Source organism: Chiloscyllium plagiosum, unplaced genomic scaffold, assembly GCF_037043375.1.
Source record: "Chiloscyllium plagiosum isolate Xiang-an unplaced genomic scaffold, Cpla_swu_hap1 HiC_scaffold_4, whole genome shotgun sequence".
NCBI classification, from domain to species: Eukaryota; Metazoa; Chordata; class Chondrichthyes; order Orectolobiformes; family Hemiscylliidae; genus Chiloscyllium; species Chiloscyllium plagiosum.
The window spans coordinates 80937853-80957311 of NW_028270142.1; the positions used below are offsets into that span (position 1 = coordinate 80937853).

Consider the following 19459-nt stretch of genomic DNA (forward strand, 5'->3'; position numbering starts at 1 on the left):
AAGATCTCTGCCGCTCTCCAAGAAGATGTCCAGTCTTTGATATCTGCCAGCCAACTGCAGCCTGGAGCGAATGCCAATGCCATACCTAAACTGAGGAGGAAGCGATTACCACTGGATCTGCACCTCCCAGAGGCTTAATGCAGGTCCAGGAGGTGAGGAGTGATTAGGTTGGTGTTGGAAGCAAGCAGAGAAACCTGTGTGGGCTTGGTTTTTTGAGGGGCCAGGGCAGATGACTCTGATTGGCACCAAGAACCCAAAAAAAGAACCTCCTTTAAAATTACTGGCCAACAAGGAGAAACGTCACAAGCAGCACACTTTTTTTCTAGGTGTGTTGCAGAAATTCTCTTAGTACAAATTTTGATTAACAATATTGCTGCAATTGAAATTGTCCATGGCATTCCAAGCCTGTGTTTTCTTTTATTCTCATTCACAGGATGAGGGTATTGCATGCCAAGGCAGCATATATTGCCCAACCCTAACTGCCCAGAGGCAGTTAAGAGTCGATCACACTGCTGTGGATCTAGAGTCACATATGGGCCAGACCTGGTAAGAATGGCAGGTTCCTTCCCGAAAAGGCATTAGCGAACCAAGTGGGTTTTTCCAACAATCAACACACAGTCATCATTAGACTCTTAATTCCCGATTTTACCGAGCTCAAATTATACCATCTGCCATGGTGGTTTTCAAACCTCGGTCCCCAGAACATTGCCTCAGTCATTGGATTAAATGTATAGCAATAATACCCTCTTGTGGTATGATACTACAATATGGTGTTTTGCCATCATTCCATGTGTAAACTATGAATCCTTACCTTGTGTTTCACTAGGATGGTACAATCAAACTGCAGGATTAATTCCCTAAACCAAAATTCAAATATTATGACTGTAACATTTCCGCATGCTCCTCTCTGGGAGGACTACACCGTGTTGAAGGTGATATGACTTGGCTTAATAAAAGTTAACAATCACCATAAGAGCAAGTGAAATTAGTTTTCATTGCTACTGGCGGAATTGATCACAGGAGATGACTTATGCAGTTACACTGTGCTGCAGCTATTGTGCCTAAACAAAAACAGAAATTGCTGGAAAAGCTCAGCAGGTCTGGTAGCATCTATGGAGAGAAATCAGAGTTAACATGTCAGGTCTGGTGACTCTTCCTCAGAACTGATGGTAGCTTGGAAAACATCGGTTTATTTGCAGAAGATAGGATGAGGGGCTGGGGTAATGATGAAGTGACAAGTGGGGATAGAGGCCAAAGAGAGAGAAGAACAGTTGGACAGACAAATGATCTGGCTGGCAGGGTGAATAGTATTAATGGAGACTGTTAGAGGCTAACAATGGGTTGTGTGTAATAAGAGACAGTGAGGACTGCAGATGCTGGAGAGTTCAGAGTGGAAAAGCACAGCAGGTTATGTATCATCTGATATGCAGGAGAATTGATGCTTTGAGCATGAGCCCTTCAACAGGAATCAATGTGTGTAATAGCAGACTATGTGATAAAAAGGCCTAGTGTGTGGGGGTAGGGGCAAGGACATGGGAGAGTTCAAGCCCTGAAAGTATTGAACTTGATATTGAGTCCAGAAGGCTGAAGGGTCCCCAAACAGAAAATGAGGTGTTGTTCTTCCAGCTTGTGCTGAGCTTCACTGGAGCATGCAACAAGCCTGAGACAGAAATAATGGCCAGGGAATGGGGGGGGGGGTGTTGTTCCCAACTGTTTGCACTCCATTTTGCTCCTGGCTTTCTGTTCTTCAATTTGGCCACTGCTGAACTGTATCTGCACGTGCTATGTCCGATTTAGTCAACAGTGTAAATAAAACAGCCAGCAAGCATACGTAACCAATAACAATGTGTTTGCAATCTGAAATAGATTTTTTAAACAGTAAAGGAATCAAGGGTCATATGGAAAAGACAGGAACATGAAGTTGTAGATTATCAGATTAGCCATGATGTGATTGAATGGCAGAGCAGACTTGGCTGAATTTCTGTTCCTATGACTTGTGCTCTTACAGTTGCTACAAATCTCAAGTTGCAAACCATTTTCGTTGCAACATTATTGAGTAATTTCCACTTTCATAGCTCTGTTCCTATCTATGCTCACCATCAGCTCTGGCCAGAAATGTTTAGGGTTTGAAATTATATATGAATTAATCATTAAAATCCTTGTCATATATTGGTTATTTTGGATTTGATTGTGTAAGGTCGAATTTTTAAACTACTCAAATTCTAACTATACTTTGGGTGTGATGTTATGAAAACAAACTCTACAATAAAGTTGTGACAAATAGCTCTGAATGGTGTTGTATAATCAATATTTTAAAGAGCATTAAAATTATCTTTAATAGGTTTAACTACATTATGCAATTATTTTTCTAAGCATCTAGTAGAGCCTAAGTATTATTACAACAAACTTCTCTCCAGCTATGAATAAAGAGATCATTATAAACCAAAAGGAATTTGAATGTAACTAGTGTAATTCTCTGATAAGAAATTATGGTCCCCACAAATTTTACAATGTGATTTTATGGTAAGATTTGATTTGATATTATAATGAACCTTTGAGGTCAGAGATTTTTTTAAAAATGGAGACCGTATGACTGAATGATCCTATGTTAACTGACAAAGAAAAGAAATGTATCTTCAACTCTGTACTAACTCCTCATGATTCATCACAAGTTTTTAACAAACTAATTTTTACATGCTGATTATTTCTTTGCATAATTATATTATGTGAATGCATAGGCAAGGAAATCCCAATCATTATCAAAGTAAAATTAAAAATAAGTACACTCTATGGATAATGTTTACAGTTCTTATCTGTGTCTGATTCCAGAACAGAATATGTGTCTATGATCTGAAAACATTTTTTGCATATCTCTTTTAATTTTAGTCAGGAAAATTAAAGGGAAATTGATCTTTGGACTTTGATTTGGACACAGACAAGAAAACAACAAAACCAAAAACAAAAGTCTAACCTCTGCATTCAGACATTAAGCATAAACAAAAATCTTTGATAACATTGCACCAATACCTTTCAGAAATGAAATTCCATTGGGCCAGCACAACTGTGTAATTTTTGTCCAGTAAACTGTGTATATTTATCAATCTCACCTTCTAGATTGCACAATGTAGAATTTTTTTAATTGATCTTAATACAGAAGAACTGTGCATTTCCTTTACAACATTATTAATAATACCTAATAACCATCTCAACTCCCAGATCTACAGTCTCCAGATATTTATAGTTAAATAAAGAGGCCAAATGTGGTCTCATCAATGATCTGCGTAACTGAAGCACACTGTCCTTACAATATGTTCAATTCCTTTCATTAATAAAGGATAGAATCCCATTAGCTTTCTTGATTAAATGTTGTACCAGCAGACTGATGTTTTGTGACTCTTGCACCAGGATATCTAAATCCCACTGCACCTTTCAATTTTGCAAGTTGTTCTTCACTTAAGTATTTCACTCTGCATGTTTCTTCCTGTCAAAGTGAACAATTTCATGTTTTTCCACATTAACTCTATCTGCCAGTTTTTATTACCCACTCACTCACTGTATATCCATCTGATTCTTATATCTTCTTAACAGAATGCTTTCCTACTTGTCTTGGGGTGGTCTGTGAATTTAGTTACCATTCCTTCACTTCCCTCTTACATTATTGAAGTACATAGAGAAATGCCACAGAGGCTCCTGCAGGATTCTCTCATCACATCCTGTCAGTCAGACACACTTAGGCATATTCAATTTATTGCTAGCCAATCTTAGATTTGTAATGCTATCTTACATCCTATAATATGAGCTTTTATCTTCTGTGGTAAGCTTATCAGATGCCTTCTGGAAATCCAAGTTCAAATGACTACAGGCTCCCCTTTATCTACGGCACATTCTGAGAAGAACTCAAATAGATTGGTTAAATATGACATCCCTTTGATAAAACCATACTGACTCTTCTTGTGTAACCTGGAGTTTCTACACATCCAGCTATAACCTCTTTAATTCTCTCCCCACAACAGACATCAAACTAACTGACTTATAACTTCTCATTTTCTGTCTCTCTTCCTTGAACAGAGAGATTACATTTGCTACTTCTCTGTTGATGGAATCTTTCCTGAATCTAGGGAATTTTATATAATTAACACCAATGCATCTACTTGCTAATTAGCTGGCTCTTTTAAGAATGAGTTCAGTCTGGACCCAGAGACTTGTCAATCAGTAACTGCACCACTTTGCTTAGTAACACTTCCATCATGATTGTAATTTGGCCAAGTTCCCCTCTTTCTTCCACCTCCTGAAGTACAGCTATTACTGGACTATATTTTGTACCCTTTATTATGAAGACAGAAGCAAAATATTTTTTCTGCTCATCTGCTGGTAATTTCCATTCTCACTTGCTGGAGGACAAACTCTCACAACTTTTTATTTTCCTTTTTAAATAATTGTAGAAATTTTTGCTTTCTTTTTTACATTCCCATCTAGTTTCCTCTCAAGCTCTAATTTCTTCCTTCTGATGAACCTTTACTCCTTCTCTGTTCTCTATGCTATAATCTATAATCTAACCTGAGACTCATCTTTGTACAATTTTACTTAACCCTTAATTATAGCTATAGACTTGATTACCTTTATCATTTGGTAAAAGGAAAATGTTGGGACAACCAACATCTCTGATTGATCCCTACAAATATTTGTAATTACAAAAGATATATAATTGGAAGCAAAAAAACTAAATATAGTGTTTCCTTAAGGATAATGTAAGATATGTAATTCCTTTTTGTTTCATGCATAAATAATAACATTAATCTTGTTTAATAACTTTATGGGTTAAAGCAGCACCGAGGAGTTACTGAGTTACACAGATCAGGAAAGTTCGGTTTGATCTGTAATAAACTGATAGTAACTAGGAAAAAGTTAAAAATCACACAACACCAGGTTATAGTTCAACAGGTTTATTTGGAAGCACTGGCTTTTGGAGCATTGCTCCTTAATCAGATGGTTGTTCTTCATCACAATGACCTGATGAAGGAGCGGCGCTCCGAAAGCTAGTGCTTACAAATAAACCTGTTGGACTCTAACCTGGTGTTGTGTGATTTTTAACTTTGTCCACCCCAGTCCAACACTAGCTCCTCCAAATCATAATATATAGGGGGGCGGGAAGATTAGTGTGTGTTAGGTGGTGATAGAGCCCAGACAGAGACAGAATAGCAGTAAGGCAGACAAAAGGACGGATAATGGTGATCCAGGGAGAAAGAAAAACTAATAATACGGATTATTAGTAGGTGAAAGTGGGTTGGCTGTGATACAAACAGTCCAAATCATAACAGGGACTGTGGTATGGGGGTGGGTAAAGGACATGGAAGGAGGAGTTCAAGATCTAAAATGATTGAACTCAATATTGATTTCTGAAGACTGCAGGGTCCCCAAGCCAAAAAATGAGATGTTGTCCTTCCAGTTTGCCCTGAGCCTTGCTGGAGTACTGCAGCAGAACTGTGACGCTGTGGTTCTTTCTCTCTGGGCTCCTTCTTCAACTATGGCACACTCCTGCCAGCAACCCCTACCCCTACGAATGCGTTCTCCCACTCCCTGTCTTCAGCATATATCACTCCTTTTCATAGCTATCATCAGTTCTGAAGAAGGGTCACTGAATCTGAAACGTTAGCTCTGCTTTCTATCCATAGATGCCGTTAGACCTGCTGAGTTTATCCAGAACTGTTTGTTTTTGTTTCACATTTCCAGCATCCTCAGTTCTTTGTGTATGTTTAGAGTCAACATCCTGACATCGATCTGTAGAAATTACTTAGCACGAATGGTTATTACTTTTTTCCCAATGATTAGTGTTTTAAATTGTAAATAAACATCTCCCCTATCCAGTCTTAGTTTTCCAAAAGTGTTTTCACAGTGTTGACGGAAAAGGCAAAAGGGGATAGGTAAAGACCTTCTTCTCGTAAAAGTTAATACTCCCGACCTACAGCCTAATAACAATGTTGAGCCCTGTCTGTAAAGTGGAAGATTCTGAGATGTGTAAAGGACATTGGTTTACTGGTCCCCCTTTGAAGTGAATCCTTTCTTGTCCCTCAGGCTTTTACGTAAAAAAACTGTGCTAATAATTTTGTGTCTTCACATCATTAGAACTACAGTACAACGGTTTTGGCTGTATTTTTGTGGATAAAGCTGCTGCAATTTTTTTTGTGTTCTGTGCTGAAATTTGATCCTGGTGGTGGTCTGATTGGACGCTCAGACTGACTTAAACTTGCCTAGACTCCACTCACTGTTTCATTTCAGGTTCTGCAGCTCGAGGCACAGCCTCCACTCTGATCTCGTTTAGGATGGGACGCAAATGTTTCCTTTTTTTAACTATTTTCTTTCTTCTCTTTCCTGCAATTTTCTGCTGCCCAAGCCGATGCCTGTGCTTCAGAACCACTGTCCGTTGTATGCACTTGATGCTGGATCATATCCCGAAAGTAGCACCGCAGACTGTTATCTTGTAAGTGCAAAACTTATCTTTTAGCTGTTGTGTAAACTTGTTTCACAAGCTGAGCTCAGTTAGCTTCTGACTTATGAAAATCGTGTAGTCTAAATTGAAGTTTATGAAATAGGCCAAACTAATTTCAGTTTAAGAATACATTCAAAGCATGTACTGTGCTGCTTAAAAGACTTTTGCCAATAGTTTTCACTTCTATTTACAGAACAGAAATTTATGCGTTCTTTTTCCATTATGAAACTGATGTTACAGTGACTGCTTTGGAATGAATGGAGAAGTACGAGAAGGATGCCAACGAGATTGAAGTTGCCAGTTTATTAGTATCTGCTGAGATTTGTCTGGGTTTTCTTGCAAAATGTAATGATCTGCAAAATTAGTTTGTCTCCATCTTAAGCTACAAACCTACATTTTTTGGATTTATCATCATAAGAATAGCTGCAGTTGATTTCAGCTCATGGAAAAGGGATATTTTAATAAGCTGGGGAAAAAAATCCTTCACCATTTCACACTGGCATTGTCTCTGTTTGAAAGTTGTCAAGTATTTTCTTAAAATAATTAACACATTTAACTTTATTTGCTGATAGCTGAAATAATAAACTCCTCCTCTGCACATGCTTACAATCTGTAAGGGCAGCTTGACATTTTGGAAGGACAGCTTTATGACTGTATTGGGTTTTGAAAATTTATATTCCCTACTCGAGAGGTTTTGTAAATTAATATTACCTCTCGCGAGGTTTTGAAAATTAATATTACCTGCTGGAGAGGTTTTGGAATTATGCATACTGATTTCTGAAGTAATCAGGTCCTTTTCACTGTTTTAGTGAACCTAGCTTGAATTATCTTTTTGCTATATTTAGGAAATTCATGGCAGTAGCGCATTTAAAAAAAAGTCTCAACAACCAACAATCTTTAAAATGAGGGTATGTTAGGGTTGAGACTGGAGCAGATATGGTTAAAGACTGTTGCTACCCTCTCATGGCCATCATTTATGCAGTGCAGTTTGTGCTGGTGTGAGGCCAGTGGGGACTCCACCCCTCTCGGAAATGAACCTTGTGTTTTGTGAAACTTTCCGATTAAGATCATTCTGGGTGGTACACAGAATCTCATCCAACTAAGTCTATTGCTATGGATAAGTCATGATTTGGAGATGACGGTGTTGGACTGGGGTGTACAAAGTTAAAAATCACACAACACCAAGTTATAGTCCAACAGGTTTAATTGGAAGCACTAGCTTTCGGAACATTGCTCCTTCATCAAGTGGTTGTGGAGGACACAATTGTAAGGCACAGAATTTATAGCAAAAATTTACAGTGTGATGTTACTGAAATTATACATTGAAAAATACCTTGATTGTCTATTGAATCTTTCATCTGTTCAAATACCATGATAGTTTCACTTCTTTCATGTGTAAATTACAAAACTTTTTTTTAAAAGTTGCATTCTCAGGTTAGCTGTAACAATTGGTGTTAACTAGACAATATGTTGAAGGTCGACCCATTGTCTCGGCATGCTCCTGCCTCACTGAATTCATCTCTACCTACCTCGACACTGTCCTATCCTCCTAGTCCAGGAACTCCCCACATACGTTTGAGACACCACCCACGCCCTCCACCTCCTCCAAGACTTCCGTTGCCCCGACCCCCAACGCCTCATCTTCACCATGGATATCCAATCCCTCTACACCTCCATCCGCCATGACCAGGGCCTCCAAGCCCTCCATTTTTTCCTCTCCAGACGTCCCCAACAGTACCCTTCCACCGACACTCTCATTCGTTTGGCTGAACTGGTCCTCACCCTTAACAATTTCTCCTTTGAATCCTCCCACTTCCTCCAGACCAAAGGGGTAGCCATGGGCACACGTATGGGCCCCAGCTATGCCTGTCTCTTTGTTGGCTACGTAGAGCAGTTGATCTTCCGTAATTACACCAGCACCACTCCCCACCTCTTCCTCCGCTACATTGATGACTGCATTGGTGCCACCTCATGCTCCCGCGAGGTGGTTGAGCAATTCATCAACTTCACCAACACATTCCACCCTGACCTTAAATTTACCTGGACCATGTCTGACATCTCTCTCCCCTTCCTAGACCTCTCCATCTCCATTAATGATGATCACAGCTACCTGGATTACACCTCTTCCCATCCTACCTCTTGCAAAAATGCCATCCCATATTCTCAATTCCTCTGCCTCCGCCGTATCTGCTCCCAGGAGGACCAGTTCCACCACAGAACACACCAGATGGCCTCCTTATTTAGAGACTGCAATTTCCCTTCCCACGTGGTCAAAGATGCCCTCCAACGCATCTCGTCCACATCCCGCACCTCTGCCCTCAGACCCCACCCCTCCAACCGTAACAAGGACAGAACGCCCCTGGTGCTCACCTTCCACCCTGCCAACCTTCGCATAAACCAAATCATCTGCCAACATTTCCGCCATATCCAAAAAGACCCCACCACCAGGGATATATTTCCCTCCCCACCCCTTTCCGCCTTCCGCAAAGTCCGATCCCTCTGTGACTACCTGGTCAGGTCCACGCCCCCCTTCAACCCACCCTCCCATCCTGGCATTTTCCCCTGCCACCGCAGGAACTGTAAAACCTGCGCCCACACCTCCTCCAAGGCTCTTCCACACCGTGTGGGCGGCACGGTGGCACAGTGGTTAGCACTGCTGCCTCACAGCGCCTGAGACCCGGGTTCAATTCCCGCCTCAGGCGACTGACTGTGTGGAGTTTGCACGTTCTCCCCGTGTCTGCGTGGGTTTCCTCCGGGTGCTCCGGTTTCCTCCCACAGTCCAAAAGATGTGCAGGGTCAGGTGAATTGGCCATGCTAAATTGCCCGTAGTGTTAGGTAAGGGGTAAATGTAGGGGTATGGGTGGGTTTCGCTTCGGCGGGTCGGTGTGGACTTGTTGGGCCGAAGGGCCTGTTTCCACACTGTAATGTAATCTGATCTAATCTAATCTAATCTAATCTAATCCATCAAAGTTTTACTTGCACATCCACTAATATAATTTATTGTATCCGTTGCTCCCGATGCGGTCTCCTCTACATTGGGGAGACTGGGCGCCTCCTAGCAGAGCGCTTTAGGGAACATCTCCGGGACACCCGCACCAATCAACCACACCACCCCGTGGCCCAACATTTCAACTCCCCCTCCCATTCTGCCGATAACATGGAGGTCCTGGGCCTCCTTCACCGCCGCTCCCTCACCACCAGACGCCTGGAGGAAAAACGCCTCATCTTCCGCCTCAGAACACTTCAACCCCAGGGCATCAATGTGGACTTCAACAGTTTCCTCATTTCCTCTTCCCCCACCTCACTCTAGTTCCAAACTTCCAGCTCAGCACTGTCCCCATGACTTGTCCGGACTTGTCCTACCTGCCTATCTCCTTTTCCACCTATCCACTCCATCCTCTCCTCCCTGACCTATCACCTTCATCCCCTCCCCCACTCACCCATTGTACACTATGCTACTTTCTCCCCACTCCCACCCTCCTCTAGCTTATCTCTCCACGCTTCAGGCTCACTGCCTTTATTCCTGATGAAGGGCTTTTGCTCAAAACGTCGATTTCGCTGCTCCTTGGATGCTGCCTGAACTGCTGTACTCTTCCAGCACCACTAATCCAGAATCTGGTTTCCAGCATCTGCAGTCATTGTTTTTACCTAATATGTTGAAGGTGTTAGCTCCCTGTGTTCTCTGTCTATGCCATGTGTTTAGATTGACTCTAATCTAAAAAGTGAGATAACAGAGTTCCACATGAATTCATGCAGTCCCTGAGCAAAGTACAAAGTAACTCTGCAAGTACAAATTCACCCCACAAAACATATGTATATGTGTGTGTGTGTGTCGGTCTTTGTGTGTGTGTGTGTATGTGTGTCTGGTTTGGGGGGTTGTGAGTGTGAGAGAGAGTGTATATGTGTGTGTATGTGAGTGTAGAGTGTCTTAAGTCTGTGAGGGGGTGCATGTGTGAGTGTGGGAGTGTGTGTGTGTGTCTGGAGTGGGGGCTTGTGAGAGTCTGTGAGATAGAGTGTATATGTGTGTGCGTGAGTGTAGAGTGGTCTAAGTCTCTGAGAGGATGCGTACGTGAATGTGGGAGTATGTGTGTTTGTAAGGGTGTGTGTGAGCGTCTGTGTGTGTGTCCGTGTGTGTGTGTCCGTGTCCGTGTGTGTATATAGTGCAATGGTGGTCATCTGTAATGTGACAAGAACCCAAGGTCCCAGTTGAGGCCCTCCCTATGGGTACAGAACTTAGCTATCAGCCTCTGCTCGGCCACGTTTTGCTGCTGCCTGTCCCAAAGTCCACCTTGGAGGATGGTCACCCGAAGGTCTGAGGTCAAATGTCCTGGACCGCTGAAGTGTTTCCCAACTGGGAGGGAACACTCCTGTATGTTGATTGTTGCATGGTTCCCATTCATCCGTTGCTGTAGCTTTTGCTCGGTTTCCCCAATGTACCATGCCTCAGGGCATCCTTGCCTGCAACGTATAAGATGGACAATATTGGCCGAGTCACATGAGTACCTGCCACGCACATGGTGGGAGGAGTCCCCACGTGTAATGGTGGTATCCATGTCCACACTCTGACACGTCCCGCAGCGCCTACTGTGACAGGGTTACATGGAGTTGTCCTGAAAGCCAGGCAGCCTGCTAAGGCGCGGCAGTGAGAGGTGGCCGGGCAGAGGCTGATAGCTACGTTCGGTACCCATAGGGAGGGCCTCAATCGGGACCTGGGGCTCATGTCACACACACACACACACACACACACACACACACACACACACACACACACACACACACACACACACACACACACACACACACACACACACACACACACACACACACACACACACCACTCAGAGACTTAGACCACTCTACACTCACGCACACACATATACACTTTCTCACACTCACAACCCCTCAACCCAGATACACACACACACACAAAGACCCACATGCACGTATATACATATATTTTGCAGGGTTGCATTGTACTTTGCTCAGGGACTGCATGAATTCATGTGGAACTCTGTTATCTGACTTTTTAGATTAGAGTCAATCTAAACATTATGGCATAGACAGAGAACACTGGGGGCTAACACCTTCAACATATTGTCTGGCTAACACCAATTGTTACAGCTAACCTGAGAATGCAACTTTAAAAAAAATGTTTTGTAATTTATACATGAAAGAAGTGAAACTATCATGGTATTCGAACAGACGAAAGACTCAAAAGACAATCAAGTATTTTTCAATGTATAATTTCAGTTTCATCACACTGTAAACTTTTGCTATAAATTCTGTGCCTTACAATTGTGTCCTCCACAACCACCTGATGAAGGAGTGGTGCTCCGAAAGCTAGTGCTTCCAATTAAACCTGTTGGACTATAACCTGGTGTTGTGTGATTTTTAGCTATGGATAAGGATAGTGTAAATGGGCTGCTAGTATGTCATGACCTTTGTGTTCTGAATGTCTATAGGAAATTGAAAACTAATAGAATCATAGAAAATCCCGACAGTGTAGAAACAGGCTATCTGGCCCAATAAATCCACACCCACTCTCCAAAGAGTAACCCACCCAGACCCAGTCCCCTATATTTCCTCCAACAAACATACCTAACCTACATATTCCTGAACACTATGGGCAATTTACCTGACCTGCACATCTTTGGATTGCAGGAGGAAACCAGAGCAAACCCATGAAGAAAGGTCCTTGGTGGTGTGAGGTAACAGTGTTAACCACTGAGGTATCGTGCTACACTTATGTTAAGTGTATGGCTTGTTCTACCCCAGGATAGCTGGAATGAAGGACTTTGTGCTGCAAAGAATCTAGTGCTCCTAAACTTCTTTCACATACCATTTTGTAAAATATGCTATTCAACCCAATGGTATACAAGACACCTCTCTAGTGATTTGACATAATGATTGGTAGAAGCAATTATGATGTTCCTCTGTGAAGTGGGAGGTGGTTGTCAGTAATAAAAGTATATTGTTGCCATCAATAGCTCATTGATGTTGGAATCAGAATTTTATTCTAATTTGCAGATGTGTTGATTTTTGTTGACCTCCAGCACTGGCTACCTGTTATGTGCACAGAAAGGACAGTTCAAAACAACAGGTTTATGTGAGCTACATGGAAAGACTGAAATTAATGCTGAATATAATGCAATTTCAATGAAGGGCAACTGACCCACTTGTTTCCAGTTGACTGGGCTAAGAATAAAGATGATATCTACCCCATTGAGTCTCAACCCACACTCTGACAAAGGCCAAATGCATATGCCTTATGGTGTATATTCAACTCGATGGGGCGAAGCATAAACTACTTCTAATAAATTGATATACCAGTATGGAGCTTTGCAAAACTTTGAACTATTCAGATCAGACATGGTGTTATCCTCAGTACCCTTCCACTTGGGAAAATATAGGACGAGAAGCATATCAGCCTTTTTAGGCAAGGTTCACCTTTGATACTGGCGGAAGAGAACATCCTTGCAAGGCAGGCTATAGAGTCATAGAGATGCACAGCACAGAAACAGACCCTTTGGTTCAACTCATTCACACTGACGAGATATTCTACATTAATCTAGTCCCACTTGCTAGCATTTTGCCCTTATCCATCTAAACCCTTCTCATTCACATATCCACCCAGATGCCTTTTAAATGTTGTAACTGCCACAAGTAACCTAAGTATTATTCTGGGTCTTGCTTTCGACTTTGACTTTAGCTGCTGCTACCAATCTACAGTAAAATTTACCAATAAGCTGATTTTCTTGAGATCAATCCACAATTTCATGTTATGTAGTGCTTTGACATAACTGAGGAAGTTCATATGTTACCTTTTTTACTTACAGATGTGCTCTATGTCAAAAAAGAACAACAAATGAAAATGCCGTGAAAAATATCTTTAGTTTTCAATTTGTTCACATTAGAATAACTTGACCTTCTGCAGTTAAAACAATTGAAAAATGTTGAGTTAGCTCTCGATAAATGCCATAATTGTTTTCTGCTTGGCATGATGTCTTTGGATATGCCCATCACGTCATCAATGCAATCAAATCTGTTTGCTCTGTCTTTGGGGTGCAGTGCAAAATCCTGGAGCATCTCTCTGGTCTTTGTGGCTTAAACGGGAGAAACAGGCAAGGTTGAGGAGGCTGGTATTCATCAGACTCTTCAATGTGATCAGGGCAATAATCTCATTTTCTTCATTGATACATCTTTGCCCACTTTTTCTTGATCCACGTCTCAAAAATACTGCAGGTCATTCAGGCAATTTTGTTACCCTCATACTGTGTTGGCAATATCTTGAAATTTGCAAACAATGTGCCTTGTTTAACTCTTCTGTCTCAAAAAGCGGCAGGTTTCTCATCTTATCCCTGTTAGTGCAGACTGTAGAATTTAAACTGTCCTTGCTCCACTTTCCACCATCACCTGTTTCAATTTTTAAACATTATAGATGATCTAGTAAATGAAAGTAAAACAGTCTGATTTCATTTGTTTAAAGATGTCTCATGGTACACACTTGTTCAGGGTGTGTGCAAGACTGGGCTGCAGCTACCACTGCATGCCTAACCAGGATTATGTGATCTAGTGTGGCCTAACTCTTCGTTGGTTGCTATGGTCACATGACAAGCATGCACAGTTTAGCTAACCTGGAATTTCCAATCTAAAATTTTGGTCTATTATGGACATCCTTCTATTGGATTTCCTTTTCTGCCATTGGGAATGGCTGACAATTTCTTGCAACCGAAGTTAACTGAATTTGACTCATCATGATTCACTATTCTGACAGCAATTAGTACACAGCCTCCGTTTAAGTTGTCTCTGTGAGAGATATCATGACAGGTAAAATATATTGACAACCTTGGAGTCGATGTCATTGCAAGACTTGCTATTAATTTAAATGATATTCCTTTGGGATCTAATTATGAAGTGAAAACATAATCATAATACAACTTCTTGTTGACTGTGGTTGTGTGGTAGACTTGGGTTTTGTTGGGACACATTTGAAATCTAAAATAATTGTTTATTTCATGTCGCCTAATGACTCTGTGTGTAGTGTATTTTAATGAAGCATTCAGAGGAGCGTTACAAATCAATAACTTAACCCAATCATAATGCAAGATATCAGATCAGATGACCAAAAGCTTGTCCAAAGAGGAAAACAAGACAGAAATACAGAGAGGTGGAGAGAGGGTATCGCAAATAGTGGAGAGTTTTAAAAATAGGGAGGCACAAGGTGGCCACAATGAGAGGAGCACAAATTTTTCAAAAGTGTATGGGGTTAACAGGAATAGGGAGGGACAAGACCATTAAAGGATTTGAAAACCAGGATGAGAATTTTAAAATCAAGTCATTGCTTTACTGGGTGCTAATGTAGATCAGAGACCACAGATGATGGGAACAGGATGTGAGTTAAAACATGGGAAACAAATCAAATAGAGTCCAGTCAGGAAGTGTATTTTAATGGGTTGTCCATAGACAAGGAAGGCACTTGAGCTGAGATGGGCAAAGTTGAGGAATGTTAGAGATGGAATAGATGGTCTTTATAATGAGGGCTCCTAAAGAAGGGCTTATGCCTGAAACATCGATTCTCCTGTTCCTTGGATGCTGCCTGACCTGCTGCGCTTTTCCAGCAACACATTTCCAGGTCTTTATAATGACATGACTGAATCAGAAGCCTATTTTGGAACTGAGTGTGACACAAAAGTTGTAATTAGACTGGCTTAATCATAGACTTTTAAGTTGGTAGCTAGGGAGCAGAGTTCAGAGTGGAAATTGAAAGTAATGCTTCAGTATTTGCAATATTTAATAAATACATTTCTCATCTAGTACTGCATGATGTAATAATTTAGCAACAGTGGAGGAATAGAGCGAAGTAGTGGTGACATACAACTTGGTGTCATTAACGTACTTGTGAAAATCAATGCTGCTATCACTTAAGTCAAACCTAATAAAATGATATGCTGTAGATTTTTTTAAAAATGGATAGGTAAACCAAACTACACATTGATTTCTAATGGGCGAAAGTGGGTACTGCAGATGCTGGAGATTAGGTTTAAGGTTAGAGTGGTGCTGGAAAGGCAAAGCAGGTCAGGCAGCATCTGAGGAGCAGGAAAATAGACATTTCAGGCTGGAGCCCTTCATCAGGAAAACCTTCAGCAGCCTGATGAAGGGCTTTTGCCCGAAACATTTATTTTCCTGCTAATCGATGCTGCCTGACCTGCTGTACCTTTCCAACATCACTCTAATCTTGACATTGATTTCTAATGCACAGTATGCACAAAAGTCCGGATCCAAGAATGCTGTAACTGTAATCTGGAAATAACACTAAAGCAAAATACTGTGCATGCAGGAAATGTGAAACAAGTGCAAAATGCTGGAGAAACCCAGCAGGTCTAGCAGCATGTGTAGAGACAGAAACTGAGTTAAACTTTGAGTCCAATCTGACTCTTTTCCAGATATCATCTTCTAAAGAAAAATCATGCTGGATTCAATGTTAACTCTGCTGTCTATGGATAAGCTTCTCTAGCACTTTCTGTGTTTTTCAGCCAAAATAACATTTCTTCACAAATATTATCCATTTATATTTAACTATCTTAGAATCCCTACAGTGTGGAAACAGACCCTTCAGCCCAACAAGTCCACACCGATCCTCTGAAGAGTATCCCACCCAAACCCATTACTCTATATTTATCCCTGACTAATGCACATAACCTACACATCCCTGAACACTATGGGCAATTCACCGAACTTGCACATCTTTGGATTGTGGGAGAAAACTGGAGCAAACCCACACAGACAGTCACCTAAGGCTAGAATTGAACTTGGGTCTCTGGCACTGTGAGGCAGCAGTGCTAACCACTGAACCACCATGCCACCCAGGACCATGATCCGATCCAAACACAGGGGGAATTAACAAAAGGTTTGTTTGCATGCACAGAGTTAAATTAACTCTGGGTTGGTTTATTGATTGTGGTTAATAGATGAAAAAAAAACAACCACGGGTAATTTGATGATGTGTGTAAGAGCACTTCTGGATTAAAACAAATATCGGTTTGGGATACTGACACAATCAGCCATTCTCCAGCTTTGAATGTCGAAGTTGAAGGCAAACAGGGGACTTCCTTGGAACAATTGGTTAGGTTTATCAAGTTAATTAAAAGCCAATTAAGAACTAGTTTAATTCTCATTTCTTTAGCAAGGGATCATCTTCCTGATATGTTAGCAATTCCCAGTGTCAATAAGATGAGTGCATAGCAGGAGAAGTTTCTTTAGTGAAACTGGAAACTTTGTTAAGTTTACATTGAAGAGCTCTAGCCATGGCCATGGCTATGGTGACCTGGAAGTTGGAAGCACCTCTTCTGAAAGTGCCTTCACTGTTTGATAGGTGATTACGAATTTATTGCAATTCACTTCATCATTCCAAGATTTCATTTAATTTCAGTTGAACTTCTTTTTAACACCTAATGGGAACAGCAAAACACCTTACACTTCTGATGGTCAAAAGTGGACAGCTCTTGTGGTTCAGAAACAGCAGTAGCAACATAAGTAATCTTTTATTCAGCCACTATGATCCTCTACAGCACAACTGAGATTGACATTGCTATCCAGCTGGAAAGAGCCAAGGCCTCTTTCCAAGAGTTTCTCATCACTACAACACCTTCAGCGTTTTGAACCAAAGCCTCCTTCTACGTGGAGCACATAAAAATGCATTAACCGTGGCTGAAAGATGGTATCTCCGCTAGGTGGGATGGCACTCAAGGGAAAGGGATTGCCAATGACGCGGGAACAAGGTGACTTTTGATAAACCCTTATCACGGGGAGAAAGTGAGGATTGCAGATGCTGGAGAGTCAGAGTTGAAGAGTGTGCTGCTAGAAAAGCACAGCCGATCAGGTGGCATCCAAGGAGCAGGAGAGTCGACGTTTCAAGTTTAAGCTCTTCCTGAGCTCTTCCTGATGAAAAGCTTATGCTTGAAATGTCGTCTCTTGCCTCTCGGATGCTGTCTGACCAGCTGTGCTTTTCCAGCAATATATTCTTTGACTCTAAACCTGTACCACCCTTTCTTGATGCCTGATTCCTCAATTTAGGCACTATGTGTGCCTTTGAATGAGAAAAAATGGCACTCCAGTTTGTTAGTCTCCCTGCATGGCAAGTGCTCTGCTGACCGCCGATTGAATAGTAGTGGCAGAGTAAGGCCTTTAAGTGTATATTCATTTCCTAATTAAGAGTCTGCATTAGTGTCTGTGTGTGGAGGTTGCCTCCCTGCCAGGATCCCCCACCCTGTCTTCTGATCAAATGTTACCTTGCCACGTGAAGGAATCATTAACTTTCACCCAGAGTGCAGGTCTTGCCATTTAAAAATATTTTTAGGTCAGTCACTTTTCTTGCTTTCCTTGGGTACTTCTATCTCTTGGAGGGATGGTACTGTTCTTCTGACTTCCTTCTGCCAGCTGTGGGTTCTCGTACAGCCCCCTCTGATCCCTTAGCTGGATATCCAGGTAAACATGAGAGAGCATTAGAATGGTTTTCCTAAGTTGCCTCTCTATTCCCTTGTTTACTGCAGCTTCAAAGTGCTGGTGAACCCTTGGAATCCAGGCTCTGGTCCCTTCTTTATTAAAATACATCTTTCTTTGACAGAATTGACACAATGTCCCACCTACTGTCCTTAACTGGTGACACAGCCTGAGATGATTCAAAAGTGATCCTGTCATTCCATCAAGAATTCCGCTCTTAGTTACCTACAATAGATTGTTTAATATCTGTTTTGGTCCATAAGATTAAATACAAATATTTCTTAAGTTACAGTTGAGAATAACACACTTGTAGGAGGCTACATTAGTATTTCAGAAAAATGATTTGGTAAATTAATATTTCTGGCATACATCATACATTTACCCACCAGTGTACTTTTAAATACTTCTATTTGCTTAATTATGGGCCCTTTAGGATTACTTGAGCTATCGTTGGAGGGAAGTAAATAATGAAATTCTGCCTGCATGTTTTTGCAGCTTGACAGGATTAGGTCATCACTATTAGCTTGGGGTGAAGATTTACATTGAACTAGTTGCTCTTGACATGCTGGTCTACTTTACCTTTGGGATGACAGTCGGCAGGGCTGTGGTGTGTCTGGGGGGGCAGCGTTAGATTTCACTTTTTTTGGAATGATGACTCTTGCCAGGGCCTCCAGGACGGAGCTCTGGTTCTTCTTGACATACAACAGAAGTTATGTGTTACCTGTTTCCACTGGGCATGTGTCACTTGGATGTTTTCCTCAAATTCTTTTGTGGCAATAGTTGTGCATGATAAGATGAGAACTGCACCTTATCTGTAGTTAATAAAATATAGTATGAAACTGGAATGCAACATTACCATTTAAAGGACAGTGCTCATTTCTCAAAACAAGCACATTTTTGTCATGACAAACTTTACCACTATACACAGTGATCAGTACAACAAAGAATTTTGTTTCAAAAACTGTACACTGTTAAATAGTCTATTCACTATACAAGCTTTCATTTTACTGTCAAGGTGGAGAAGATCATAGAATGCCTGCAGTGTGGAAACAGGCCATTTGGCTGAACAAGTCCACACCAATCCTCTGAAGAATAACCCGACCGGACCAATTCCCCTAGCCTATGGGCAATTTAGCGTGGCAAATTCACCTATCCTGCACATTTTCAGACAGTGGGAGGAAACCAACGCAGACACAGGAGAATGTCTAAACTCCGCACAGACAGTCACTGGAGGCTGGAATTTAACCCAGGTCCCTAGTGCTGTGAGACTGTCATGCTAACCAGTGGGCCACTGTGCTGCCCTTGTCAAATTATTATATTGCCATCATGACAAATATTTCAAAAATAATTTGTTTTCTGATTATGTTGACTAATGCAGGCATGCTTGAAGAAGCAAATTGAGTTGCTTTAAAAATGTATTGACAGCTTTTTAAATAATTAAAAATATTAATCATTAAAAAAAGGGATATCTCT

At 41.3% G+C, this 19459-nt stretch overlaps 1 protein-coding gene across 3 annotated transcripts in view; it reads left to right on the top strand.

Annotated features, from left to right (window-relative positions):
• The first annotated feature begins 6196 nt into the window (after positions 1–6196).
• LOC122549088 (peroxidasin homolog) overlaps positions 6197–19459 on the top strand; it is a 589463-nt gene continuing 576200 nt past the window's right edge. For 2 of the 3 annotated variants that reach the window (XM_087986415.1, XM_043688312.2), the window contains exon 1: positions 6197–6478. In XM_087986415.1, coding sequence (XP_087842541.1) covers positions 6321–6478 — 158 coding nt within the window. In that variant the 5' untranslated portion in view covers positions 6197–6320. The remainder of the gene's footprint in view (positions 6479–19459) is intronic. The other variant, XM_043688313.2, reaches the window with a different exon arrangement.